General features: G+C 40.6%; 1 protein-coding gene across 1 annotated transcript in view; it reads right to left on the bottom strand.

The window, feature by feature from the left end:
- Positions 1–24,106, bottom strand: part of Trpc5 (transient receptor potential cation channel subfamily C member 5) — a 122,564-nt gene extending 98,458 nt beyond the window's left edge. The window contains exon 1 of the mRNA XM_032890452.1: positions 23,499–24,106. Within this exon, the coding sequence (XP_032746343.1) occupies positions 23,499–23,876 (378 nt within the window). The 5' untranslated portion in view covers positions 23,877–24,106. The remainder of the gene's footprint in view (positions 1–23,498) is intronic.
- Between the last annotated feature and the right edge of the window lie 1,206 nt (positions 24,107–25,312).

Here is a 25,312-nt window from a genome sequence, read left to right as displayed (position 1 = left end):
GGTTCACTGATTAAACAAGATCCATGTAAAGAACATGTAACTCTGATGTGTGTGTGTGTGTGTGTGTGTTTAATTAGCTTAATTTTTAGTTTGTATTAATTTCTTGTTTGTTCCTCTGAGAGAAAGTACAAGTAACTTGATGAACAGAAAAGAGTAACTTAAATCATCTTGTGATTGAACTTTTGTATCCTGTTGACATTACTCAACTGTAAGTAACTCCTTTCCAAACAGTTGTTGACAAGAAAACATTTTCTCTACTCTGATCATGCATTAGCTTTAATCGTTACGCTCAGATAGAAAATGTTTCCCAGAGGACCACATGCTGAATACTTTGTCCCTAAACTGGTGGTTTTGTTTTGGGATGTGGCAGTGGAAAGTGTAGGAAATATGGCATAGTTGGGGGAAGTAGAGACATGGCTTAGAATGTTTTCCCTGTTCCTTAGTCCTTTCTCCCCTGGATGTCTGTCTTTCCTGAAGTGAAACAGCTACTCGTGCCCCAACACCATGCTTTATCCAAGAACATAGGGACAGAAACTAAGGAACTGAGGTCTCTGAAAATTTGAATCAAAGTGAATCTGTCCTTCCTTGTTTTCTTGGGTGTTTCTCTACGAGCTCTGCAAAAAGAATCAATAGGTGCATGCGTGCGTGTGTGCAGACATGCATGTGCATGCATGTGTGTGTGTTGTGTATGTGTGCATGTTCCTTTAGTACAATTTGAGAGGGAATAACACAACCACCCCATCTCATCATCTCTCCACCCCTCTCTCTTCACCCTTTCTCTTATCTCCCCCTCCCAGACTTTGTTCCCCCTTCCTTCCCTCTCATCACTTCTAGATGCATCATCAACCCTGCTATCTCATATCTCTGACATGATGCCTAGATGCCTTCTGTTCTTGTTAGAACAGACTAAGTGTTAAAGGAACGAAGTTTGTATGGTTCTGTTTAGGGATGAGGGAAGAAAGCTACATTGGCTACTAACTACTGCTACTGCCCTATGCCTGTTTTTCTCCCTTTATATTCTCCCCACAAGGTGTGTAGGATACTGTCTCTACACAGAAAGGTAAGCAGGATAGGTACTGATTATGACTGAATCAAGAAACTATCAGATGCCTTGCTTGTCCTTAATTCTCTGAAGTCAAACGTGTCCCAATTTGAAACTTGCAAAGGCAAAGTATTTTAAATGCAATGATGACATTTTAGTCACTTGTGAAACATATGCCTCTATCTGAACGACACATGTATTTAGATACTATATAGCTTCAGTGTGATCTTTCACTCACAGCAACATCTTAGCAGCGCAGACCAGTGCTAATCCAAGGAAGGCCTTAAAGGGGAAAGGGCTGTAAAATTAAGTGTACTTAGTTCCCTCTTTTGTTTTCAGTTAATACTGGATAAAGAACTCCAAGATGGATGAAAACTGGGACTGGAAATACAGCACTTAGCACTAGACACAAGGATTTCTTTTCTTTGTCAAAGGGAGCCAGGTGAGTAAGGAAGAAGTTCAGCTTCCTCTGTGGTCACATTCACAAACTTGAGACCCTACAGAGGCACCAGAAATACCTGTGAGAATTCTGAGCAACTGACACTTAGCACAGAATTGATGCGGGATTTATTTCACACTCTGTCAAGGTTCTGTTTCATAAAATCAACATAGGGGTGTTTTGAGTCTTTCAGGAGTTAGAGGATAATACATTGTAAATGGATTGCAGTGACATAGAGAATAGATTGCTGGTTTTTGCAGTCCCGCCCCAGGTGTCCTTGGCTCTGAAACTCTGTGCAGGGCAGGATCCTGGGAAGATGTCCTGTGGTTCCCAAGTCCTCCTGGGGAATGCTGTGTGGCCTCTAGAGGATGCCTCCTGGGCCTCCAAGGGTCAGAGCTGGGGTTAAGCCACCATAGAGCCAGCTGCAGATGGCCCTCAGCTCACAGTGGGAGAGTGCTATCCTGCCTGGAGGAGCTGTAGCACTCTTCCCACTGCACTAATATTCCAAAGGAGCCCACGTGCTTTAGGAGAACTCATGCTTAGGAGAACAGGAGCACATCTTCTGTATAAGTGGCTGTATTGGATCAGGATGTTCAGCCTGGATCAGAGACCTCAAGATAAAAAGACTGGGCAGAATGATCCAACTTTATCTTAAGCTTCAAATTTTGTTACATGACAATAAACTTTCAGATCCAAAAGAAGACACATCTAGGGCAAATTTATTTCGTGATGCAGAAGGGAAGAAGTTAAAAACGTGGTTTATTATCTTCTGAGTCAGATATGTTGTGAATAAAGTGTCAGTATAAACCCAGCCTCAAAAGGAAAAGGATGACAAAGCCCAGTAATCCTTAATGTGTGATTTTGTTGTCACAAGTCCTCCTGAAGTTGCTTCTAAGAGGGATGGAACAGCTTCTAGAACATCTGCCAAAAAAAAAGTAGCAGGAGAAATCTTTAGCTGAGATTAGCAAGGAGTGGAGCTTAAGGCCAGAAACAGAAGATAGTGGATTTGATTTCAAAGAGGAACTGAAAGAGAGGTTTGTCTCCTTCTGTAGTCAATGGTCAGTTATGGAAAGTCTACAGGCAAATGGTAATAGACTTATTAGCAAGTGGCACTGTCACAGAATCAGAATGTCCAAGAAGCTTGACTGAAAGTCTCTTTACCATCAGTTGAGCAGAGAGTGTCTCTTGACACTGTGAACAAGAGTGAAGACACGCCCAAAAAGAAGGTCTGTGAAGAATATATTTGTTCAGTAGGGTGTAATGGAAGTCACAAGGTTACAGCAGGCCTCCTGACTCTGCATCTGAGAACAACGTTCCAGGCACGTGCAGAGGTTTAGCAAAGCAAACAGGGCTTGAGGAAAACTTATTCTTCTTCACTGCCTGCAGGCCCATTGTTGCAACAAAGGCCAAGGTCCTCAGTAGATAGCCCAAGAACAACAATGATTTGCCTCAGCCCATCAACCAAGTTGCATACCACTCTAAGCCTGATTCCCATCAACACTTCTGTACACAATACATCATCTATGAAGATCTGCTTAATTGTCATCCAGGAAGGGTACTTCAGGGCAAAGTCTTGATGGCTCCTTCCACCTGGCTTATCAGCTGGGCAATGGACTTTGTATTGCTTCCTCTTGACAGCTGAATGTCATACAAGGTGAACATTTTAGGCTATACGAGCAGGAATTGTGAGAACCCTGCCATTGTTATCTGTATGATCATTCATGTTTTTATGAATAGGTGGAACCATTCACATTTCCCCTCCTTTGGATTGTGAAACAAAACAAAACAAAACAAAACAATTGATGGTAAGTTAGGAATTAAGTTACATGCCTAAACTTCTTTTAAGATTTTTATTTTGTTCTTTTGATGGTGGGGCTCTAACTCACTGGTAGAATCTTCATGAACTATGCGCAAGCATGGGGTTCCACACAGGGAACTGCAAGGAAGATTTCATTATACAAGTGGCCAGTGGTTTTTTGATAGATTGTCTTTCAGTTTTATGAGCATCTATCAAAGATTCGTAAGAGGGGTTGGGGATTTAGCTCAGTGGTAGAGCGCTTGCCTAGGAAGCACAAGGCCCTGGGTTCGGTCCCCAGCTCCGAAAAAAAAAGAATCCAAAAAAAAAAAAGATTCGTAAGTGAGATAGCATCAGAGCAACTTGTTAAAAGTTTAAATGGCCTATCATGATTTTAGAATCCTTTAGTGAACAGAATACCATCATATGGTTTATCCTAACTCCTTTATGGTAATAGAGCATCTATTTAAATGCAACACCATGGTAAAACGTTGTATCTAGTTATCTCTTTCTTACACAGTGTTTTAGATTCTTATATTTTCTTGACCATCCTTTATGTTTATTCATTTTTACAGTTTTGTGTATGCATTAGGTAATCATGCTTTAGACCATTGGGTGTTAGTGGCACAATCAAAGGAGGCTCGTGGTGCATGTTGTTACTCTGCATAGTTGCTGTCTACTGCGCATGTGTGCACATCTCCATTTTCTGTAACTGTAGAGACACCATATCTTAGAATGTCTTACCAGTTTAGAAAATTGTCAAATATCAGTTCATTAGATTAGATAAGAAGCAAACTATTTATGATGAATCTTTCTGGGAAGTACTAAAAGAAATCTCTATAAGGATTCCTTTTTCTTTCCTTTCCTTCCTTTTATCCTTTTCTCCCTTTTATTTTTGATGCTGTGTATGAAAGTCAGAGTCTTGAGCATGGTGGGCAATTCCCACCACAGAACTATATAATCCCAGCCCAGTTCTGATCTTTTGTGTGTGTGTATGGAAGGGGGAAGAGGGCTTAGTCCATGCCAGAAAACTGAGCTAAACTCACAAACCTTTAATTTAATGTAGTCTTGCTGACTTAGACAATTCGGTCTTGAGCTCGCCCAGTTTTTTGATTTATCACTTTTTAGGTTGGTGGGTGGGCAAAAGTTGGAGATTGCTTGATTCATTACATTTTCAGTGTATCCTACACAAAAGCCATAACAGTAAATATGGAGGTATGAGTGAGAAGAGCTTCCTCTTGATGTGGAAGCAGCCAGAGCAGAGAAGCTAGGAGAGCCCTAGCTGAGCCTGCTTATCTTGTTTATCCTGCATGCTCTCATTGCGAATGGACCAGATCTTTACTTTTAAAATGTATTCAAAGAAGAGGATGCTTTGATGAATCTTCCCAGAAATTGAAGTGTGTGTAACTTCAGGGTTTGCAGAAGGAGGTGCTGAGAGAAACAACCAGTTTTGCTGTCAGGAGCAGAACAAGGCAGCTTAACAACCACTGGCTAGAACTGGTACAGCTCAGTACAGAAGGAGGTTGTGAAGTTAATCATGTCAAGATTCTCTTACTAAGAAAGTTTGGGATTCTGCTGATCATTCAAAAAAATTGATACAACCTTCTCTGACAGCACTTTTTCATGTCAACAGGTATATATACATATACATACATACATACATACTAGTATTATTTTCTGAGTGTTCTAACTTCAGATTTCTATAAAGTTGGCTTATGTTAAGAGTTTAACCCTTGAGGTTGTACTTCCTTTTATAAAAAAAAATGCTTGTAATTTTCATTTTTCCCTTAACAGATTTAAACTTCATTCTTATTTAACCCAAATCATTATAATTGTTTGTGCTTGTAAAAAGAATAGACCACCACTATTTTCATTAAATCCTAATGATTCTGTAATTAAGCATACTACTGGCAAATAGCTATCCCCCAGAATGCTAGAGGTTTTACCCTAAAAAAAAATTGGCACACTATCTCTGTGTGGGATTTTAGTGATCTCTCCAGAAGGTTTTCATTTAGTGTGGCTTTGTATCTTTGCTTCTTTACTTAACCAACTATGCCAGTCAGACCTCTTTATTGGGGACTTATCAAGTACATTTAGGGTAACTTGAAAGTGCTACTCATGTTCTCATGGCATTCTTGTGAGATCATTTCCTTCTCTAAGGGAAGTGGTGGAGCTATACAGAGCTTGAGGAATTTGCTTCTTGCTTCCTGACAGCTAGTGGAGTAAACAGAAAACAGCAGCCCTGACATTGTTCATCATGTCATGTGTCACAGCTGATAAACACATTGCAAAACTGGCTTGAAGAGACGTGGGAGATGACGGGGTCTTATCTTACTGCAGATGATTAACCCTTTTGAGGACATTCCTACAGAGTTACCATTCTACTTCTTGGAGAATATGTTACTCCTGAGTTTGGAGCTGTACGCTCAAGCCCGTTTCATTTTTCCCATCAAATGGTATTCAGCACCCTCAGACCCCCAGCACAATTATAGAACTCCTTTAAAGGAATGCTGTCCTAGCTGATGTGTGCGTGCCTGCCTGTAATCACAGTACTTAGGTTGCAGAGGCAGGCAGAATGATTGGAGGTTCAAGACTAGCCTGGGCTACCTAGTGAGATCCTGTCTCAAAAAACCAAACAAATGAAAGAACAAAACACGAAACAAGGGAGGCAGAAGAAAGAGAAGGAAAGGAGGGGGAGGAAGAGGAGAGAAAAGGTCTTTTGTGACCACTACGAATAGCTGGCCACATACTTAGAGGTAAATGTTATGGTTTTCTAGCTTGTTCTGGAAAAATGAGAAGCCAGGTCCATAAACTGGCCAAAAAGGAAAAATATAGAAACAGGAGAAATGATAGATGTATCAGGAAGTAGGTGCTATTGCATTACTTCAGCAATGTTGTACCAATATTTTGCAAGAAGCTCTCAAATTTTAACTATTGAGTGTTTCATAATCGTGATTTTTTTTATAATAAAGTCAAACCACTTGGTACAGTCCTCTAGATAGTGATATTGTTTTCCTATTATTCCCTTTAGGTACAGGATAGCTTCATGCTTAGCTTCTCAATCTTTGGGATGCTACGTTCACAGGTCTTCAAGAAAATATTTCAGCCTGGTTGAAAGAAAACAGTTCGGGATTGAGTGCTAATTGGTATTCTTATCAGGGCATACATTTCTGCGTGCTGTGTTCTCTAGTATTGAAAACAAACAGGCGAGAGATGATGCCAGCAGATGAATCTTGCACTCAATCTTGTTCCTCAGTAGTTTAAGAAAAGAAATGGCCAACTAACAATTTCCACCAAAGTTTAGCATCACTCATTTTCTTCCGGTTCAGTTCTAGAACCCAGAAAACACTTTCTCCTCTGATCAGCCATACCTAGAGGAGCTTAGCATTGATAGGAGAAACTGCAGTCCTACCTTGTGCCACTTTATGGTTTACAAATAAGCAGTAGATATTTTAGAGATAATGACACTCTGACTTAAATAAAGTAATTTAAGTGGGGGGATCCACTCCCATACAGGGACGGCAGAAAGATAAAGACACTGGGGCAAAGCCTACAATGGTTTCAGTGAAAAGAAGACTGCTTGGTTAGCAAATAGTCTGAGTTATGAATGCTTCTGCATCATAAATGAATGCTTCTAATTCAATGCCAAGAGCAGTTGGCTACACGCTAAGTGGACGTGGATTTTAAACTTTACAAATATTTTTCCTTATTACAATACATGTTTTTAATATTTTTCTGCCCAGACCTTCACTACTATGTAATCATAGATATTGTCACTTACATGGCCTTCTAATCATATGTCCTTAGATCCCTGCCATGTAATTCAAAACTTATTTTGTGACATTGGTATCTTTTAGGGTACTGTAAAGACCAAAATCTTGCCTTCAGTTTTATCTAAAGTATAGATTATATATAATAATATAATAATAATTATATATAATTTAGTTTATAAGATGTAGGATTTGGAATTGGAGAGATGGCTTAGTGATTAAGAATACTTGCTGTTCTTAGTGAGGATCTGGTCCTCTATAAGAGGACAGACATGATGGCTCCCAACTGTCTTTACTTCAGTTGCAGGGGATATGTCACCCTCTTCTGGACCTCAGTGGACAGTGCAGAACTTGGAGTACACATTCACCAGGCAGAACAGGCATGCGCAGACAACATTTAAAAAAAGATGGAGGATTAGATACAAGGAACTTTCACAGTTCCTAGGAGGATGCCATAGACTGCATTCAGCATGGATTTAAGGGTAGAACTATTTAATTTGAATGTCACGGACATCATTCTCAGTACAAAGTCAGAGATTCTGGTACTTCTTGGCTTATAGAACTTACCACATCGAACCTTGGCAGATCATGTTTTATCTGTCACTTTTTACAATAATAAAATGAAGAGATGGACTAGACACTATTTTTGGGTTTGGCATTCTGTTAACATCACTTCTTTATTCCTTCAGAAATTACGGAAAGCTTACCATGTTTTGACAACTACTCTGGGCATTGGGGGCTCAAAAGTAAAAACACCTGAAGCCATGTTTATGTCTGAGGGCTTTGCTGAGCTTTGCTCTGAGCAAGGGAGAGTCGGTCCTTGTGGCCTGGATACAGGAGATCTGGCTCTGCCTCTCGTTGCTTTCCACTTGATGGTGGTGTGGTGGCCAGAGGAGCCTGTGCTGACCAACTTTGCTATCACCCAGACCTAGATCTAGGCCTATCCCAAATTGGCACCAACCCATCTATGAGCTGCTGGGGTGCATGAATGGGCTTGCCCTGTGGAACCAATTCTGCAGGATCTCCATGACCCAGGGCAACAGCAAAGTATCCAAGCGGAGTCTTGGGGAGGATCATGTATTGATGGTGTGGCAGAAGCCAGAGGCCTTGAACCAGTCCAACAACTCATCACAATGAACACTTGCAAGTAAAGCTGTTTGGGCAGAAGTGTGTACTACGTGACACACTGCAGCTTCCAATGCCAGTATGACATGTGATGGAGAAGACTGAAACATGGAGGAATGGAGTGGTGCTTGGCACAGTTTAACTGGAGACCTGCTGCAGCTCTGATGGGTGTGAGATAAAGCTGTGGTTGATAGAGGAGCAGCCCAGTGCCCAGAGGGATTGCTGAGAATTTTTAAAAAATTTTTGGGGGAGGTTGTTACAAGGATAGGGCCAGACATGGAAGGACTGGGAAATGAGTGGGGTTGAGGTGCATTATGGGAAATTCCCAAAGAATCAATACAAATATGTTGAGGGAAAAAAGTGAAACAAGCAAACAAAACACATTTACAGGACTACTGTGTTTGATCAGGTGAGTGATAGTGCTAAGCAGTGGTGTGAAGGGTTGGTGGGATGGCTCGGTGGTTCAGAGCACTGAGTGCTCTTCCAGAGGTCCTGAGTTCAATTTCCAACAACCACATGGTGGATCACAACCATCTGTAAAGAGATCTGATGCCCTCTTCTGGTATGGCTGGAGACAGCTACAGTGTAGTCATATACATTAAATAAATAAATAAATAAATAAATAAATACAGTAAATAAATAAATAAATTAAAAGAAAAAGAGTGGTGTGAAGTGGTCAGATTCATAGGCTATTTTGAATGATTGAAGGCCTAAACATTTTTGTTATGGCTATCGCAAGAGTTTCTGTTCTTTGAAACCATTTCAGACATGATTCTATAATTGCTTCAAACAAAGGGAGTTCCAACTTATTCCTCTTGTGAACTTCCTAAGTTACCAAAAATCTCCCTTCAAATCAAAGTAGGAAAAAAATAACCATAGTAACAATTGAGGCAGTTGGTATCCCCATCCTAGAGAGGGCGTCCCCTCTTCAAGCTCATCAAAGCTGTTGTGCTCCAAAGGCAAGTATTGACCATTGGAGGAAGCACTACACATCTCTGTATCAGCAAGAATGCTTTAGCCTACTCTCAGTCAGGATGGTATGACTGTCTATTTTTTTTTTTTTTTCAGAGCTGGGGACCGAACCCAGGGCCTTGTGCTTGCTAGGCAAGCGCTCTACCCCTGAGCTAAATCCCCAACCATGACTGTCTATTTTGTCACTGGTATTGATACTCCATCTTAATGCCCCAAACAGGAGAAAGTACTGGAGAAGGAGCCTAGGGATTTGGGTATGCTAGGAATTCACCTTTCTGTTGTATTGCAGTTTCAGCTTCCAAATGTACTCATTCCTGAAGTTTAAAAAATGCCTTTGCCCCTTCCTGTGTGATCCATACTGTAGTTTTGAATCTTTAACTTGCAGTTAAAGATTTAGATGTTTAACTTGGAGGACCAGAAGAAGGAAGAGTTTTTGAAGCTAGAAACTGTTATATTGCTAAACACTCTTAATCTTGATGACGTATGTGGCATCAAATATAAAAGGAATTTGGAAATTATCTTCTGAGGTGATCAATGCAGGTGACTGAAAGATTGAAATGAGAAATAGTATAGATTTGTCCCATTGCTGTTTTTAATCACTCCTAAATTTCTCCACTGCTCAATAACTCAAGGAAAACTTTTTTCAAATTATCAACTGTGGCAGCTTTTCTTTTTTGGAAGTAGCAACTGTGTTGCTAATGAAGACAGGAAAAGCAATGAGTGAGATGAATTTTTGCTATTGTTCTTTTGTTAGAGCAATCTTGCACTAAAGAACAACCTCTCTCTCTATTTCTGTGCGGTTTTATTTCCCTCTGGTTGAGAATGCAGTCCCCTTCTTTCTTTTGAATCTTTTGAATCAAGATGCTGAAGTACTAAACTGGCAACTTAAAAATAAAGAGCTATTATGCATGTACACTTTTATCCTAGAGAGATATTAAGATATTTTAAATGTCATGTAAGATAGTCTTACATGTATATCCAGCAAAGTTACATGTCCTGGAGTATAATTAGCTTTGCTCTTTGCTGCAGACTTATTGCATAACTTGGCTTAAATTCCTGATCTTTAATAGATCAAGGTGAATAGTTTTTCAATATTAGTAAGCTTAATGAGTATAATATGAAAATAATTTAGACAAATCAGATGACTCTAGCAGAAAAAGAGGTAAAATATACAATCAGATGTTCACACAAGAATAAAACAAATGGCTTATGACATTAAAATATGTTAAATCTAGCTTATAATAAAAATCAAGTCCAGGGTTGGGGAGATGGCTTGGTGCTAACCAATCACAAGGACTGAAGATCTGATCCTACCATCCAAGGACAACACTGTGTTTCCTACAAACACATTATGCTAACTCTGTGGATTGCGATGACCTCTTTTGGCCTTAAGCTACATCTTCAAAAAGTCAAATATGCAATTATAATGAGGTAGTACTTCTTTTTGCCTGAAGATTAGAAATGCTGTAGTTTTTAATGGCCTTTTTGATCTATAATGACAAAGATATAAGAAACAGCCACACCTTTGGACTGCTGGTATCCAAATGAAACAACACATATGTTTTATGGCTCTATAATCATATTACTAAGAATTTACCTTATAGATAATAATTGTTCCAATGTGAGAAAAGATTGATTATAACATTGTTTAGAAAACAAAATAAACTTATCCAGCCTTGAAACAACTTAAGTGCTCACTTAATATACTGGACAAATAAGTGTGACACACATGTACAGGACCATATTGATAGAAACAGTGCAGTAGAATAAATGTTCCCCCAGAGAAAGATAGCTAAAATGTATTGTTAGAGATAGTTGTTTTTGTTTTGACATAGGGTTTCCTGTGTAGCCTTGGCTGTTCTGGAACTAGTTTTGAGACTAGAGTGGCCTTAGACTCATAGAGATCAGACTGCCTCTGCCTCCTGAGTACTGGGATTAAAGACATAAGGGCACAACCACCCAGCAAGGTACATTTTTTCGTAAAGCCTTTGTTCAAAAAGTCTCTCTGTGTTTCTTATTAAATAAAAACAGACAATATCTGTTTATGTGGGGAACCCACATAAATTGTTCCTAGTCATGACTTCTAACAAGTCAGTTTTGGGAATGGGAAACAGGATATTTTTCTCCTCATACTATTATATTGTTATGCTTATATTTAATGTATCTCTGAGAGACTCTGCCTGAGCCTTACCGATAGAGATGTGGATGCTTGCAGCTGACCATCAGACTGAGCACGGGACCCCAATAGAGGAGTTAGGGAAAGGACTGAAGGAACTGAAAAGGTTTGCAACCCCATAGGAAGAACAACAATATCAACTAACAAGATCTCCCAAAACTCTCAGCGACTAAACCACCAACCAGAATACACATGGCAGGGAAGGGGGGAACCCATGGTTCTAGCTGGATATGTAGCAGAGGATTGCCTTATCTTGCATTAATGGGAGGGGAGTGCCTTGGTCCTGTGAAGGCTTGATGCCCCAGCATTGGGGAATGCTAGGGTGGTGAGATGGGAGTGGATGGGTGGGTGGGGGAGCACCCCCATAGAAGCCTGGGGGAGGGGTGGGATAGGGGGTTTGTGGAGGTGAAACCAGGAAGGGGGTAACATTTGAACTGTAAATAAGATAACCAATAAAATAACCCTCAAAACTAAGCAGATGAATGTTGACAAAGATGCTAGTGACCATGAAGTCTGATAGCTGTATAAATCAGACAGTTAAGAAGACCTTGCATGAATTTGATACACATTCATTTTGTTTGAGCACACAAAGCATAATTTGTTCTAAACATTGGCTGTTGGTCTAAGATATGCCGAGTGACGGAGACATAGTATCTCTCTGGTGGTTGAAGAATAAAGCCTATTTGATGATAAGGGGATGCATTGGAGAGTCCCCCTTCATAATGTTTAACCCTGAGTTCCTCCCACAATTCTGAGATGGACAATGGAGCCAGCCGATAGTGGCTGTAAAGCTGCCTTGGAAAAGCTGAAAAGGATTTAGAGTTTGTGCTCTCCAACTTCAGAAAGTTTCAAGTCATCACTTCACTTTTCTCAGAAAGGGAAAGTGAGTAGAGAAGGGAGAGATGATCTATCATTGGTACCAACTTCCTTTTTCTTCTCTTAATCTAGTATTTGATATCCTTTGCTTAAGATGGCCCTTTCACAGATCTTTACCAATCCTACAACAGATAGAGGCCTTATATCCAAAATATACAAAGAACCCAAGAAGTTAGACCGCAGGAGACAAATAACCCTATTAAAAAATGGGGTTCAGAGCTAAACAAAGAATTCACAGCTGGAGGAATGCCAATGGCTGAGAAACACCTAAAAGAAATGTTCAACATCTTTAGTCATAAAGGGAAATGCAAATCAAAACAACCCTGAGATTTCACCTCTCACCAGTGAGAATGGCTAAGATCAAAAACTCAGGTGACAGCAGATGCTGCCGAGGATGCGGAGAAAGAGGAACACTCCTCCATTGTTGGTGGGGTTGCAGACTGGTACAACCATTCTGGAAATCAGTCTGGAGGTTCCTCAGAAAATTGGACATTGAACTGCCTGAGGATCCAGCTATACCTCTCTTGGGCATATACCCAAAAGATGCCCCAACACATAAAAAAGTCACGTGCTCCACTATGTTCATCAGCCTTATTTATAATAGCCAGAAGCTGGAAAAGAACCCAGATGCCCTTCAACAGAGGAATGGATACAGAAAATGTGGTACATCTACACAATGGAATATTACTCAGCTATCAAAAACAATGACTTTTTATGAAATTCGAGGCAAATGGTCGGAACTGAAAATATCATCCTGAGTGAGGTAAAGCAATCACAGAAAAACACACATGGTATGCACTCATTGATAAGTGGCTATTAGCCCAAATGCTTGAATTATCCTAGATGCCTAGAACAAATGAAACTCAAGATGGATAATCAAAATGTGAATGCTTCACTCCTTCTTTAAAAAGGGAACAAGAATACCCTTGGCAGGGAATAGAGAGGCAAAGATTAAAACAGACACAGAAGGAACACCCATTCAGAGCCTGCCCCACATGTGGCCCATGCATATACAGCCATCCAATTAGACAAGATGGATGAAGCAAAGAAGTACAGGCCGACAGGAGCCGGATGTAGATCGCTCCCGAGAGACACAGCCAGAATACAGCAAACACAGAGGCGAATGCCAGCAGCAAACCACTGAACTGAGAATAGGACCCCCGTTGAAGGAATCAGAGAAAGAACTGGAAGAGCTTGAAGGGGCTCGAGACCCCATATGTACAACAATGCCAAGCAACCACCTTCCAGGGACTAAGCCACTACCTTAAGACTATACATGGACTGACCCTGGATTCTGACCTCATAGGTAGCAATGAATATCCTAGTAAGAGCACCAGTGGAAGGGGAAGCCCTGGGTCCTGCTAAGACTGAACCCCCAGTGAACTAGATTGTTGGGGGGAGGGCGACGAGGGGGGAGGATGGGGAGGGAACACCCATAAAGAAGGGAGGGGGAGGGGGTGTTTGCCCGAAACCAGGGAAGGGAATAACACTCAAATGTATATAAGAAATACTCAGGTTAATAAAAAAAAAAAAAAACATCTGTTAAAAACATTAAAAAGAAAAAAAAAGAATATATTGTATGAAAACTGTTTTTTTTTTTCAATTAAAGAAATCATGCCTGTGGGGGGGGGAGATGGCCCTTTCACTATATTTATTTATACTAAAATGGTATTTTATTTACTCTTTTTACTTTTCTTTTTTATTAATTATTTTATTTATTTACATTTCAAATGGTGTTTCGCTTCCTGCTCCTCCCCACTCCCACCTCACCCCTATAGTATTTTCATTCTCTGGGGCATCAAGCCTTTATAGCACCAAGTGCCTCCCCTCCCACTGATGCCAGATAAGCCAGCCCTCTGCTACATATGTAGCGGGTTGGGGCACAGATCAGCCCACGTGGCTGGAGAGCTCTAAGGTCCCCTTCAGTCCTTCCCTTAACTCTTTGAGAATCTCCTACACTATTTTGTTTGATCTTGTTCATTCTCCTCCAACTCCCTAGGGACTCAACTTCATACTCTTCCTTCTCTTCTCTCTTTCCCGCCTCATTTCTCTGTCTTCTTTTTATAAAATAGACAAACAATTAAAAAAAAAAACCCAAATCATTGAGTCCAGTTTGTGAGTCAGACAATTCATGGCCATGTGGCCTACCCTGGATTTTGGTTGACTTGCCAGTTGTTACTCCACTGAAGCAAACAGCAAACTAACGTCAATCGTTTCTCAGCTATGGGTGGAACATTGAGCCCATCTCTTTTCTTCCATGCTGGGCTGAGACATGCTCTCACGTAGCCCAGGCTGTTTCCAAAATCGTTTGTAATGAAGACTACCCTTTGACATTTGATAGTCATGCCTCCATCTCACATGCAACCCCACTCAGTGCTCTTTTTATTGTTCTCACTGTTTGATGCTTGTTGCCCCAAAATACAAGCCTCCAGAACTGCCCAAAGAAAGGACTGACTCCCCAAAGTAATACTCTCCCCATGAACGCACAGCCCCTTTTCACTAATAAATGGGCAGCAACAATCCTTTGAGATCAAAGTGAGACAGGAAGCCTTCCTGCATGGACGCTCCCTCTAATCATGTTTTCTTCATTTTGCTGAGAACTTCAGAGAGCTGACAGACTCCTCAGCACAGAGAACATTTTGTGAATTGGACTTACTTAATCTTGTTTTGGTTTATCAGTAGGAACCAGAATGCAAGGGGAAAAATATAATGATTCTGTAGAAGAAAAAAAAATGCTGGAGGCAGTGGTCAAAAAAAAAATATAGCTGGGTAAGCATCATGTCAGAAAGCCAGGAGATAAAAACAGGACACGGACAAAATAGGGGAGGCAACAGGAACTGTTGAGACCTGATAGATTTGTTTATTATCCATATGTCCAGATTCATCAAACTAGACCCATCAAATATATAAAGGTTTTATATATTAATTTGGTCTCAGTTATGCTTCTAAATGTGCTAAAATATGGTATCTGGACACTGAAGTGTTGGGTCAGAGAGGATAGAAGGGAGGTAGAGAGGGTTGAAGGAATAACGTGGGAATGAAAGCAATAATAAAATGGGTGGTTGTTTAGATGAATAAAAAGACAAAAAATTCGTTATTCTGACACTGGGGAATTTAGGTTATGCAATTAATTGGGATAGTACTATTATTAGATGGGTAATACTGACTATATTTGACAGGCTCTAAAGTCATGAGAGGAGGTAACTCTTTAGTCATGTCTATGAAGGAGTTTCTAGACTGGGTTAATGAAATGGGAAAAACCTACTCTAAATGTGGACAGCATCACTCCATTGCCAGAAATCCTGGGCTGAATATGAAGAGAAAACTTGCTAAGGGCCAGCATCTCCCCCTCTCTGCTTCTCGAGTGCAGACGTAATATGACTCAATCATGCACACGCTCCCATGATTTCCTGATCCTAAGAGACTGTGCCAAACTGAGAGCCAAAATAAAGACTTTCAGCCTTCAGTTGCTTTTTTTCCAGGTAATTGATTACACTGATGAGAAAATTAGCAAATAAAACTACTTTGTATTGATGCAAATAATATGGCTGTCATACACTGAAAATTACATAGTGCAAAATTCTTTTAAAGGCTTAATGTAATGATCAATTAGATAACTCCTCTGCTACAGAGCTACTTCCACAGTCCAAAGTCATTCTCATGTTTTAAGACAACTTACAATATAGGTAAGATTATTAATTAGCCTCAAGTTAAAGAAAAGGGAACTGATGCTTAAATGAGGTAAATGACCTCTCCAAGGTCACCCATGTTGGATTCTTTTTTTAAAAAGATTTTATTTTTATTTAAGTGTACATGTGAGTGTGAGAAAGTGTGTGTGGGAGAGCAGGGGTTGTGCACATGCATAGAGTACCTACAGAGACCAGAAGAGAGTGGCCCTAGAAGCTAGCATTGCAGGCAACTATGAGTTACCTGATGTGGATGCTGAAAACCAAATTCAGGTCCTATGCAAGAACTGTAAGAGCTTTTAACTGCTGACCTATCTTACCAGCTCCTTAAATTGAATTTTTAACCACTATGTACAATGAGTACTTAATGTGCAAGCATGTATGCCCCTCCTCCATGTGTGCAGTGTATACAGCTTGTTCACATAGGTACATATGTATAGAAACCAGAGGTTGACTTTAGGTATCTTACTTGGTGGGCATTTCCCTAATTTTTGAGACAGAGTATCTTATTGAACCAGTAGTTCATTGATTTGATGAGGATTTGATGCGGAAGGCTGGATGGTAAACTTTGGGGATTCACCTGTCTCTATGCCTCCATCCAGTGCTGGGGTTACAGATGTATGTCCCTAAGTCCAGCTTTTACCTGAGTGTTGGAGATCTGAACTCAGGTCCTCATGCTAGCACAGGATATACTTGACTAATTGAGCCATCTCCCAGCGTCGCCTGAGAAAATAGGTGCTCTTAACCAGCAGATGACATCAGCATGGCTAACTGGTCAGAGTAGGAGCAGCAGTACCAGTGGTCTAGTGATGGTTAGTACATGCCAGGGACTATTCCATGTCAATGTATCTGTATTTCCTTCCACTGTCGCTATGATTCTATGAAGTCAATTTCCTCATTGTCTCTAGATACAGATAAAAAAAAACTGGGGTCTAGTGAGATTAAGTGACTTGTCCAAGGAAACACATCTAGTAAGTGGCTGACTCCAAAGTGTAGAATATCTGTAAATAGCAGGGGAGTTTTTCCAGTCTCTACCTTTTTGTCTATCTCACTGAGTTAGCTAGACGGATTAGTCCCTTTCGGTCCTCTCTGTGTGTTCCAGTAAACTTTATGCCGGCCCTTAGTGTCCCTTTTCCATACTGTACAATCTTACCTTGAGACTAAGAGCCAGATAGAAACAGGAAAAAACCACTAAACAGTGTCCTGTAGCTGATTTTCTATAACCTCAACACAAACACTTATCAGTGTTGGTGAGATTTAATCTCTGTAGCTCATCTGTGAGACCAATTTTAATTTGGAGCCATCTGCCACAGACAAATGAGTAATTATGGCAGAGCCCAGAGGGGCGGGCCACAGGGAAAAGGTTGGCTTAGCCTCTTTCTGAATGCCTGCAGTGACGCAAGTGACCAAGAAAGAACATTACTTGGGTAGGCTGTTGATACAATGATCAGAAGCTCTACTTACACGTTGTTTAAATCTTTAAACTCTTTTGACAAGGGGAGAATGCCTTTGAGGTTAGGAAGCTTCTTTAGTAGCAGAAGGAAGACAGTTGCCATGTAGGCCAGCCAGCCTGGGTTGGGGGAATTCTGTGAATTGGGCCAGTTCACTCTCCAACCCTCCCACATACTGAACTCAGGGTGCCTTGTGACCAGGGCCATGGACCATCTGGTCTTTTCACACACTATGATGAGGGCAAGCACATTGAAGGAGCAAGTCAGAAAATGATCATTACTGACGTCAGTGTAACATTAAAAGATTCCCCAAAGTCATTCACATATTTCAATCTTAATTTTTCCTTAAAACAGACCTCTGGGCTAGGCAGCAGTTAGGCGCTGTTAGTGTTATTTTATAGATGACAGAATTGATTTGACTAGCACTGTGAACAGTGACTTAGACTCTACATTTTGTCCTCTACACTGGTGCTATTCAAGTTGTGCTAACTCCTCAAAGGTAAAGGAAAATCAAGGTGAGAGTGAATCAATATGTTCTGGGTCCAACTTGCAGTTAGACCAAGGAAGGTCTCTTTACGTTGTTTCTCAGTGGGATTTTATGAATGGCTCTACTGCTAGAAACATTTGAAAGCCACTTACTTGGACCAGTATGTCTCACACAGTGTGAATTGTGCACCCCAAATGATATGCTCAAGTTGTACTAGCCTCGAGTATGACTTTATTTGGTAAAAGAGTCTTTGTAGATGCAATTCCAGAAAGACGGCATCATCCATTTAAGGCAGAAGGCAATTTGGATGGAAACAGAGGAAAGCAAAAAGAGAACATTTTGCATCTACAGAAGTAGAGACTGGAGTGATATAAATATAAGAAGCATGAAGGATTGTAGGCAAGTTACAAATCTTAGCAAACACCTCAAAAAAGGAATCAGCCTTACTATTACCTTCATTCCTTATTGCTTCCTACTCTGTAAAATAATACATTTATTTTGCCTTAAGACGTTCAGTTTGTGGTAATTTGTAATGGCAACCATAGAAAACAAATACAGAGGCATAAAGATCTCTTACTTAGCCACTGGTGGACATGAGACTGTTGACGTGTTGGTTTAAGGCCTTAGCCCTAAGATTCCGATCCTATAGGCATGCACTGAGCCTCAGGAACCTGCATTTTGACACGTTTCCTACTTACAGTAGATGGTTCAGGATTGGTTTAGCGCATTCACCTAAATGTCAGGCTTTTCTCTGAATTAGAGTTGGATCAGCCTTCCCTACTGACAAGGAAGACTCCTTTAAGGATGGGCAGAAGGTAGTGAGCTGAACAGGCAAGAAGTAGTCTGGCATCAGGACTTCTCTTGTCCCCAAGTTTTGAATTCCATGACTAACTCTAAGAGTGTTTATCTGCAATCAATCAATCAATCAATCAATCAATCAATCAATCAGTATTACAAAGCCATCAAGTTGCCAAACTTTACTCCTAAAGAAATAGTCTGCGGTAGGTAGAAAGTTGGTCAAAAGGGCCAGAATCGGGAGCCCCTACCCCCCTCTTCCTCCCCCTACTCCTCCTTCTGCTACTACTTTTACTATTATGCTTTTTGGGTGTGAAACAGTTTACCTGATAAGATATTACTATTTTTATTCTAAAATTTCGTTCCTATTGAAAATTCAGGTCTCCATGTGCATGCTAACTCTTGAAGCCAGTAATGATCATTTATGCTGGGCCTCTGATCTTTATTGTAAAGTAGTTTTAATATGACTGAGTAGCAGGAGGAGCATAAGGAGAATGGGATAAATGAGGCACAGAAGGAATTTTGCTACCAGCCGGGACCTTAAGTCCTCTCCTACAGATATTGAAGATACCCCAGTTTTGTCTTCTCAAGATTGATGGTGGTCAGCTGTGCCTCACTTAGACCAATGAAGACCAGGTGGTGGTGGTGGGGGTGGTGGTGGTGGTGGGGGTGGTGGTGGTGGTGGTGGTGGTGGTGGTAGTGGTGGTGGTGGCTCTGTGAAAAAGATTTGCTCTTCAGAATGTGTATGGAAGAGGTGCCTTCCTGCAAATGGTCTGTCCAGCTGAACTCAAGGTCCTTTAGGGGTCCTGTGTTTGTTTACATTCCTGATTGTTCCCAAGTAAACAAATCTTGTTTTGATCTCAAACGAAGATGGCTCTCTAGCACTGTGACAGTCTGTTATCACAGGTACTGACATACGTCTTATCTTAGTGTCTGTCACAGCAATGGAAGACAATGAAATAGTGGAAACTCATAGTTGGTCTTGGGGAAGAGAGTCTAAAGCCACCAAAAGGATGGGGATGGAGCTGAGAGCTCTGTGCGATTTAATATACATTGTTGTACGATAGTGGAGTATTGACAAAGGAGGGATTATAATGGTAGTGCCTGACAAAGGGTCCTAGCAAAAACAAGGCTTCTACAAGTATCCTTCTCCAGGTTGCAAATGCCTGATTTTGTTTCTATGAGCCAAGTTCTACTTCTGCCAAGGAGAGGTCATATCAACTTTCACTTTAGTGTAGGTAAAACATGGTACCTTCCTTCCTGACTAGCAGATCATCAGAATTTGCTAGAACATAGGGAAAGATGAGAGAGATGGGAATCCATCAAACATGGACTTGCTCTATATTGGACTACCCAGCTAGGAAAATTGTGCTGTGCGCTCTTCTTCTTCCAAATAGTTATAAGGGTAAATGTGATTGATTACACAGCCCCCAAAAGTCTTGTTCAGGGAAAATGTCTTCTGATTCTTTGGGAAGAAATACTTCACTCCTTCATATGTTCAGCAAATATTTATATATCATTCCATATTTTTGGGCACTAATTCAGTAAGCATGGAAGGAACTAAGCATTAGGCTTATAGCATGCATTAAAGGGACTAGGTACTCCTACAAATGAGGCTACCCACTAATGCAAGGTGCCACGAGATTAGTTTCAAATAAAGGGAAGAAGATTGATCCATTGTGGTATAGGAACTTAGAGGCTGGTAACTGAGAGGTCTTTGGAATCTACAAGGGTGCTTAGAGGGGAGAATGGAACACAGAACAATCACTTTTGATGCGTTTGCTAAGATGGACTGAGAAACAAAGCCAACTTCTTTGTTAAATCTCCTAGGCCTGCCACTAGGGGGCTCGTCTATTTTCTACTCATTTGATCCATCTCATCATTCCCCTGTTAGGATTCTATGGTTTCCAGGGAAGCTGTGTGGCCTAGTATATGGCTATTAAAATGTTTTCCACTCAGAACTCCCCTTCACCCAAGAAATTCTAGTTTAACCCAGGTATATAGGTATTTAAGAGAGGTTTACAAATATTAAAGATATGCTGATACTAAATCATGACTAAATTTAGCCTGAAACAATTACTAGACCTACCTTATTAAAGATTAAACCAAAGTTGCATACTAATGAGATAAATGCCCTTATTTATGTTTATATAAGGAATTAAATCTTGGCTAAATACTTGATACCTCTTTTGATTATTTTTGATATTTAATACTGTAGGATCATTTTTTTCAGAGTTGAACAAGATTTTAGTTTTATAATCATCAGCACTGAGAATGCTGCTATATACAAAACCATATACTATGAAATAGCAGAGGTATGTTTATGGCTACTTAAGAAATTGCTGGACATTCTGTGCTAATCTCAAGCTCAAACGCACCAATTTATTTTTTTTTTTATAGAAAACAATTCAGTGAACAGCTTTTACAGATCAAACACTCTAGCACAATCCAATCCAAAGGTATACTAATTTAATATTTAACATGCTGAGGAAGTATAATGAAAATATTAAGAGTCTTTGTCTTCCATAGTTTCACCATTATGTTTCTATAATCCCATAATTCTTGGTACGTAAAATAAAGACACTGTCATTAATCTATCAGTCATCAGTCTCAAATCTGAGCTGAGAAGTGTCATTGACGTTGTGTACAGTACTAGCATGTGCGTTGTAAAGGGCCCATACTGTGTCTTCAGAACCACAGCTGCAATGAGGTTCTGTGATAGACACATCATGAGCGAGCACTGCCCCAAACACCTGAGATCCTTTGCATGTTTGACTTTAAACCAATTTTTGATTGTTGAACATTCAAACGTCTTTTACTGTTGCTAATCTTAAAAAGATTAGTTTTACTAATTTATTACATGTGTTTGTCTATTTATGTGTCTTTGTGTGTCTTCCTGTGAAGGAAGGTACCTGTGGAGATAAAAAAGGCATTAACTATCCTAGACCTGAGTGAGAGGCAGTTACAATACACCCAACTTTAGGTGCTGGAAACTGAACTCCGGTCCACACTGCAAGAGCAATACATGTTCCATCTCTCCAGCTTTTGTTGTGAAACGCTTAGTAACAGCCTCATTCAATTGTGTGAGCAGGGCCTAGTGATTAAAAAGAAGCTTAGGAGCTTGAATTCCAGCTCTGATATTTAATGTGATCTTAAACAATTGACTTCATAGTCCCTTTTCTCACTGGCAAACAGGGAATCCATTATCGCTACTACTACCACTACTACTAAAATCATAATGTCTAGCAGATGAATGCCTGAATGATAGGATGAAGTACACTATGTTAAGATGCTTAGCTCAGCTCTGATTGCATATTATTCATCCATAGAAAAGTATTTATCAAGTATGCTGTCCAGGTACTGTCCTATGGCAGTGTGATATAGCAAGGACCAAGAGTGATGGGATCCTTCCTTTCTTGGAGATATGGAAAATGCTGATGAGGATGCGAATTCAGGCTTGTTGCTCTATGGTTGTTGATCTGCTCGTTTCAGACTTTGACTCTGTTCTCCAGTCTGTCAATTCCAGGACTTTGCGAGCTGTCAGCTCATTTCCATTGGTCTTGTCTTAAATGAATCAGTATGGAAAACAATAGATCTCCCTGAACAGGGCTTTGGCCCTGTCTCCTAACACCTGAGGCTGACTGTTTGCACAGTTGCTGAAGAGTCTCCTTCTGTATTTGACCAGTTCCTATTCTATTTTCTTTACCATGGCTATAAGGAAAGCTAGGAGGACCTCATTAGAGGTTTATCAGCGAAGCCATGTTATCTTGGGTAGCCAGCCTCCAAAAAACGATGAGCACAACAAGCTTCTTTGCTTTATGAAGTACATCACCTCAAGCATTTTCTCATTAACACCAGAGGAAAAACCAATATGAGAAGACATTGTGGTATTAAAAGCAGGGACAGGAGTAATAAGATCATTATCCTAATGTACAAAGAAAAAGATAGCCTGACTTTTCAGGAAGGCTTCGGAGGCACAAAAAGAATTGATGCAGGGAGCCTAATGAGAAAATGTAACTGTCAGTGGAGGACAGTGACTCTCAGACTGGGGCCTGCGACAGAATCCCCTCGAGGACCTGTTAAGGTACCATTTGTTGGAGGAACATCTGAGAGCTCATGACTCAGTCTGCTTGTAGTGTGGGGTTCTAAGGCTTTGCATTTTGCATTAGTTCTCAGGAAGTGCTGCTGCTGTCAGTCTTGCAGGCACACTTTGACAACCCCTTATTTACATGACAAAGTGGGCAGTAGGAAGGGAAAGAAAGAAGAATGGGGAAACCAGGGGGCTTAGGGATTGAACATGGGGAACAAGATTTGACCTAGAAATCAAAGGTGACTAAAATGCTATCAACTTTCAGTGACTTGAGAATATGAGACTCACAGACGTAAACTCCCATATGCCTATGATTATGATTCAGTCACACATCACGTACTAGGAAAATATCCAAGGGTTTTATTTGTGTCTCTACTATGGTTCTCAAATTTAAAGTCCTCTTGTCTGTGGAAGAAAAGCTTCTCAAGAGAAAGCATTGGGCTGTGTTCGGTCTCTTTTCTAGAATGTAATGCTTGAGTAAAGGGAAAATATGAAGATATAGTGCGGGTGGTAAAGGAAGTGGGAAGAGTTTACATATTCTGGACATGAAGAACATGACTTTGCACTGTTAAGTATTGAATATGTATGAGTAACCAAGGCAGGAAAAAAAAGACAAAGCAAAGTAATAAAACAGCAGAGGCCACACAGGGCAGCTCCTGGGAGAGCTCAGGAGACAACTGATAACAGTTACTAAGATAGGGCTTCTTAATTTTAGATTGTTGAACCTTTGTCCTTTGGACTCCGACATGACATCCTGATTTCTAGCTATTTCCAGTCCAAGGGAATTCTCTTACCTGCTTCTCTCCACTTGGCTTCCTGTAGCTAAGCAGAAGTTCCACAGCTCCTACCACCTCCTTGCGGATGGCATAGAGTAATGCATCACCCACATACACACTGTGGTTCAGCAGTAGCTCCATGATCTCTAAGTTCTCATTCTCAATGGCGATGAGTAGGGCGCTCCTGCCCAAAGGATCCATGCAGTTGATGTTGACATTGTAGTAGATCTCGGCCTCCTGCAGTGCCTGCTTCACGGTGGCATAGTCCCCCTTCTCCACAGCACTAAGGAAAGCTTTCTCCTCAGCAGACAGCTCAGTCTCAGCCCTCACGATTTGGAGGGGGATGCGGTCTCTGTATGTTGAGTAGTTGTCCTTCTTGTAGTACAGCTGGGCCATGGTGCATAGCAATTTAGAAAACTAAGTGGAGAGAGAGAGAGAGAGAGAGAGAGAGAGAGAGAGAGAGAGAGAGAGAGAGAGAGAGATTTAGTTACTTGAAGGTTTCAAATGGCCACTTATTAATCCTTTTCTAGTGGGATTTCAAAATCCCAAAATGTTTAAATGACATCAATAATGTCCCCCTATTTGCCAAGAAGGAGAGTAGCAAAATTCCAGGTGTTGATCAGAAAGACTTGAGCTCAAGTCTAATACCAGCTCTGTGATCCTGGACAAGTTAGTCAAAACCTCTACCACACTAGCTCTTAAGGTTATCCATATTAATAGTAGCAGTTCTCATCTAGACACTGCTTACCAAGTCCCGTGCTAGAGAGTAATTCCTACCCTGAAAAGCTACTCTGATAGTTAAAGGATCAAATCCCCTAAGATATAGTACATGTTAGATTGCCCTTTTCCTTCCACTGCTGAAAATATTTATGGTACTACTTCTGAGCAGTGGTGCTAACTTCGTACTGATATAGAGCCAGTTTCTTTTGATCTCTGGCTCTGTGTATCTTTATGTAATCTGATTTTCAAGATTTCATTTGCCACTGTTCCAGATGCACATTTCAGACCGAAGTACTGTTTTAGGAGCTGAGAATACAATTCAGTTAGTAGAATGCTTCTCTACTTACCCCAAATCCCATGTTTGATCTCTAGCTCCACACACAATGGACATATATGGTCATGCACAGTCATAATCTCAGTACTCAGAAGGTAGAGGAAAGAGAATCAGAAGTTCAGGGTCATCCTTGGCCACAAAGTGGATTCACAGCTGGCATAGGATTTATGAAACCATGTGTTTTTTTAAAGACCAAAGGGGAGAAATAAAAATATATATGGCTTAGTGTATTAAGTCCAGCCCTGTTCCTTGCAGATGCCCATTGGAGAAGTACTGACTCCAACAGAATAAAGCTACCTGCAAATGATGAGCATGGACTCTCTTCCTAAACCTACCCTAGTTGCTTTCTGTCAGGACTCCAAACTCTGAAGCTAACAGACTGGAGAATCAATTTGATTTAATTCTGGGGAACAAATGGTCTGTTTTGTTTGTGCCAGATCTAAGGTCACATCACACTTAATAGAACTGATTGTAAAGTGAAAACAAAATAGGCTTTCACTGAGCTCCTGCAGTGTGCCTAAGTTTTCTCAGGATGACCAAGAAAACAAAAACACCCTTGCCTATGACCATACAGAAGGCATCACAGGGTAGACCTCATATGTTGCAATTTACAGGTCCAATTCACTCACATTCCTCATTGACACCTTGTAGTATCCCTGTGAGGTAGGAGTGAGGACCCTCTTCAGGGAAGAAATTGAGACTTAGATCTACTAGCTGATTGGTTGACTGTTCTTTCCTGATACCACCCCCACCCCCAGCTCTCCAGGCCACTCTGGAG

This window comes from Rattus rattus, chromosome X (assembly GCF_011064425.1).
Source record: "Rattus rattus isolate New Zealand chromosome X, Rrattus_CSIRO_v1, whole genome shotgun sequence".
NCBI lineage: Eukaryota > Metazoa > Chordata > Mammalia > Rodentia > Muridae > Rattus > Rattus rattus.
Note: the sequence above shows the minus strand (reverse complement) of the source record. Positions and strands in the feature narration are given on the sequence as shown.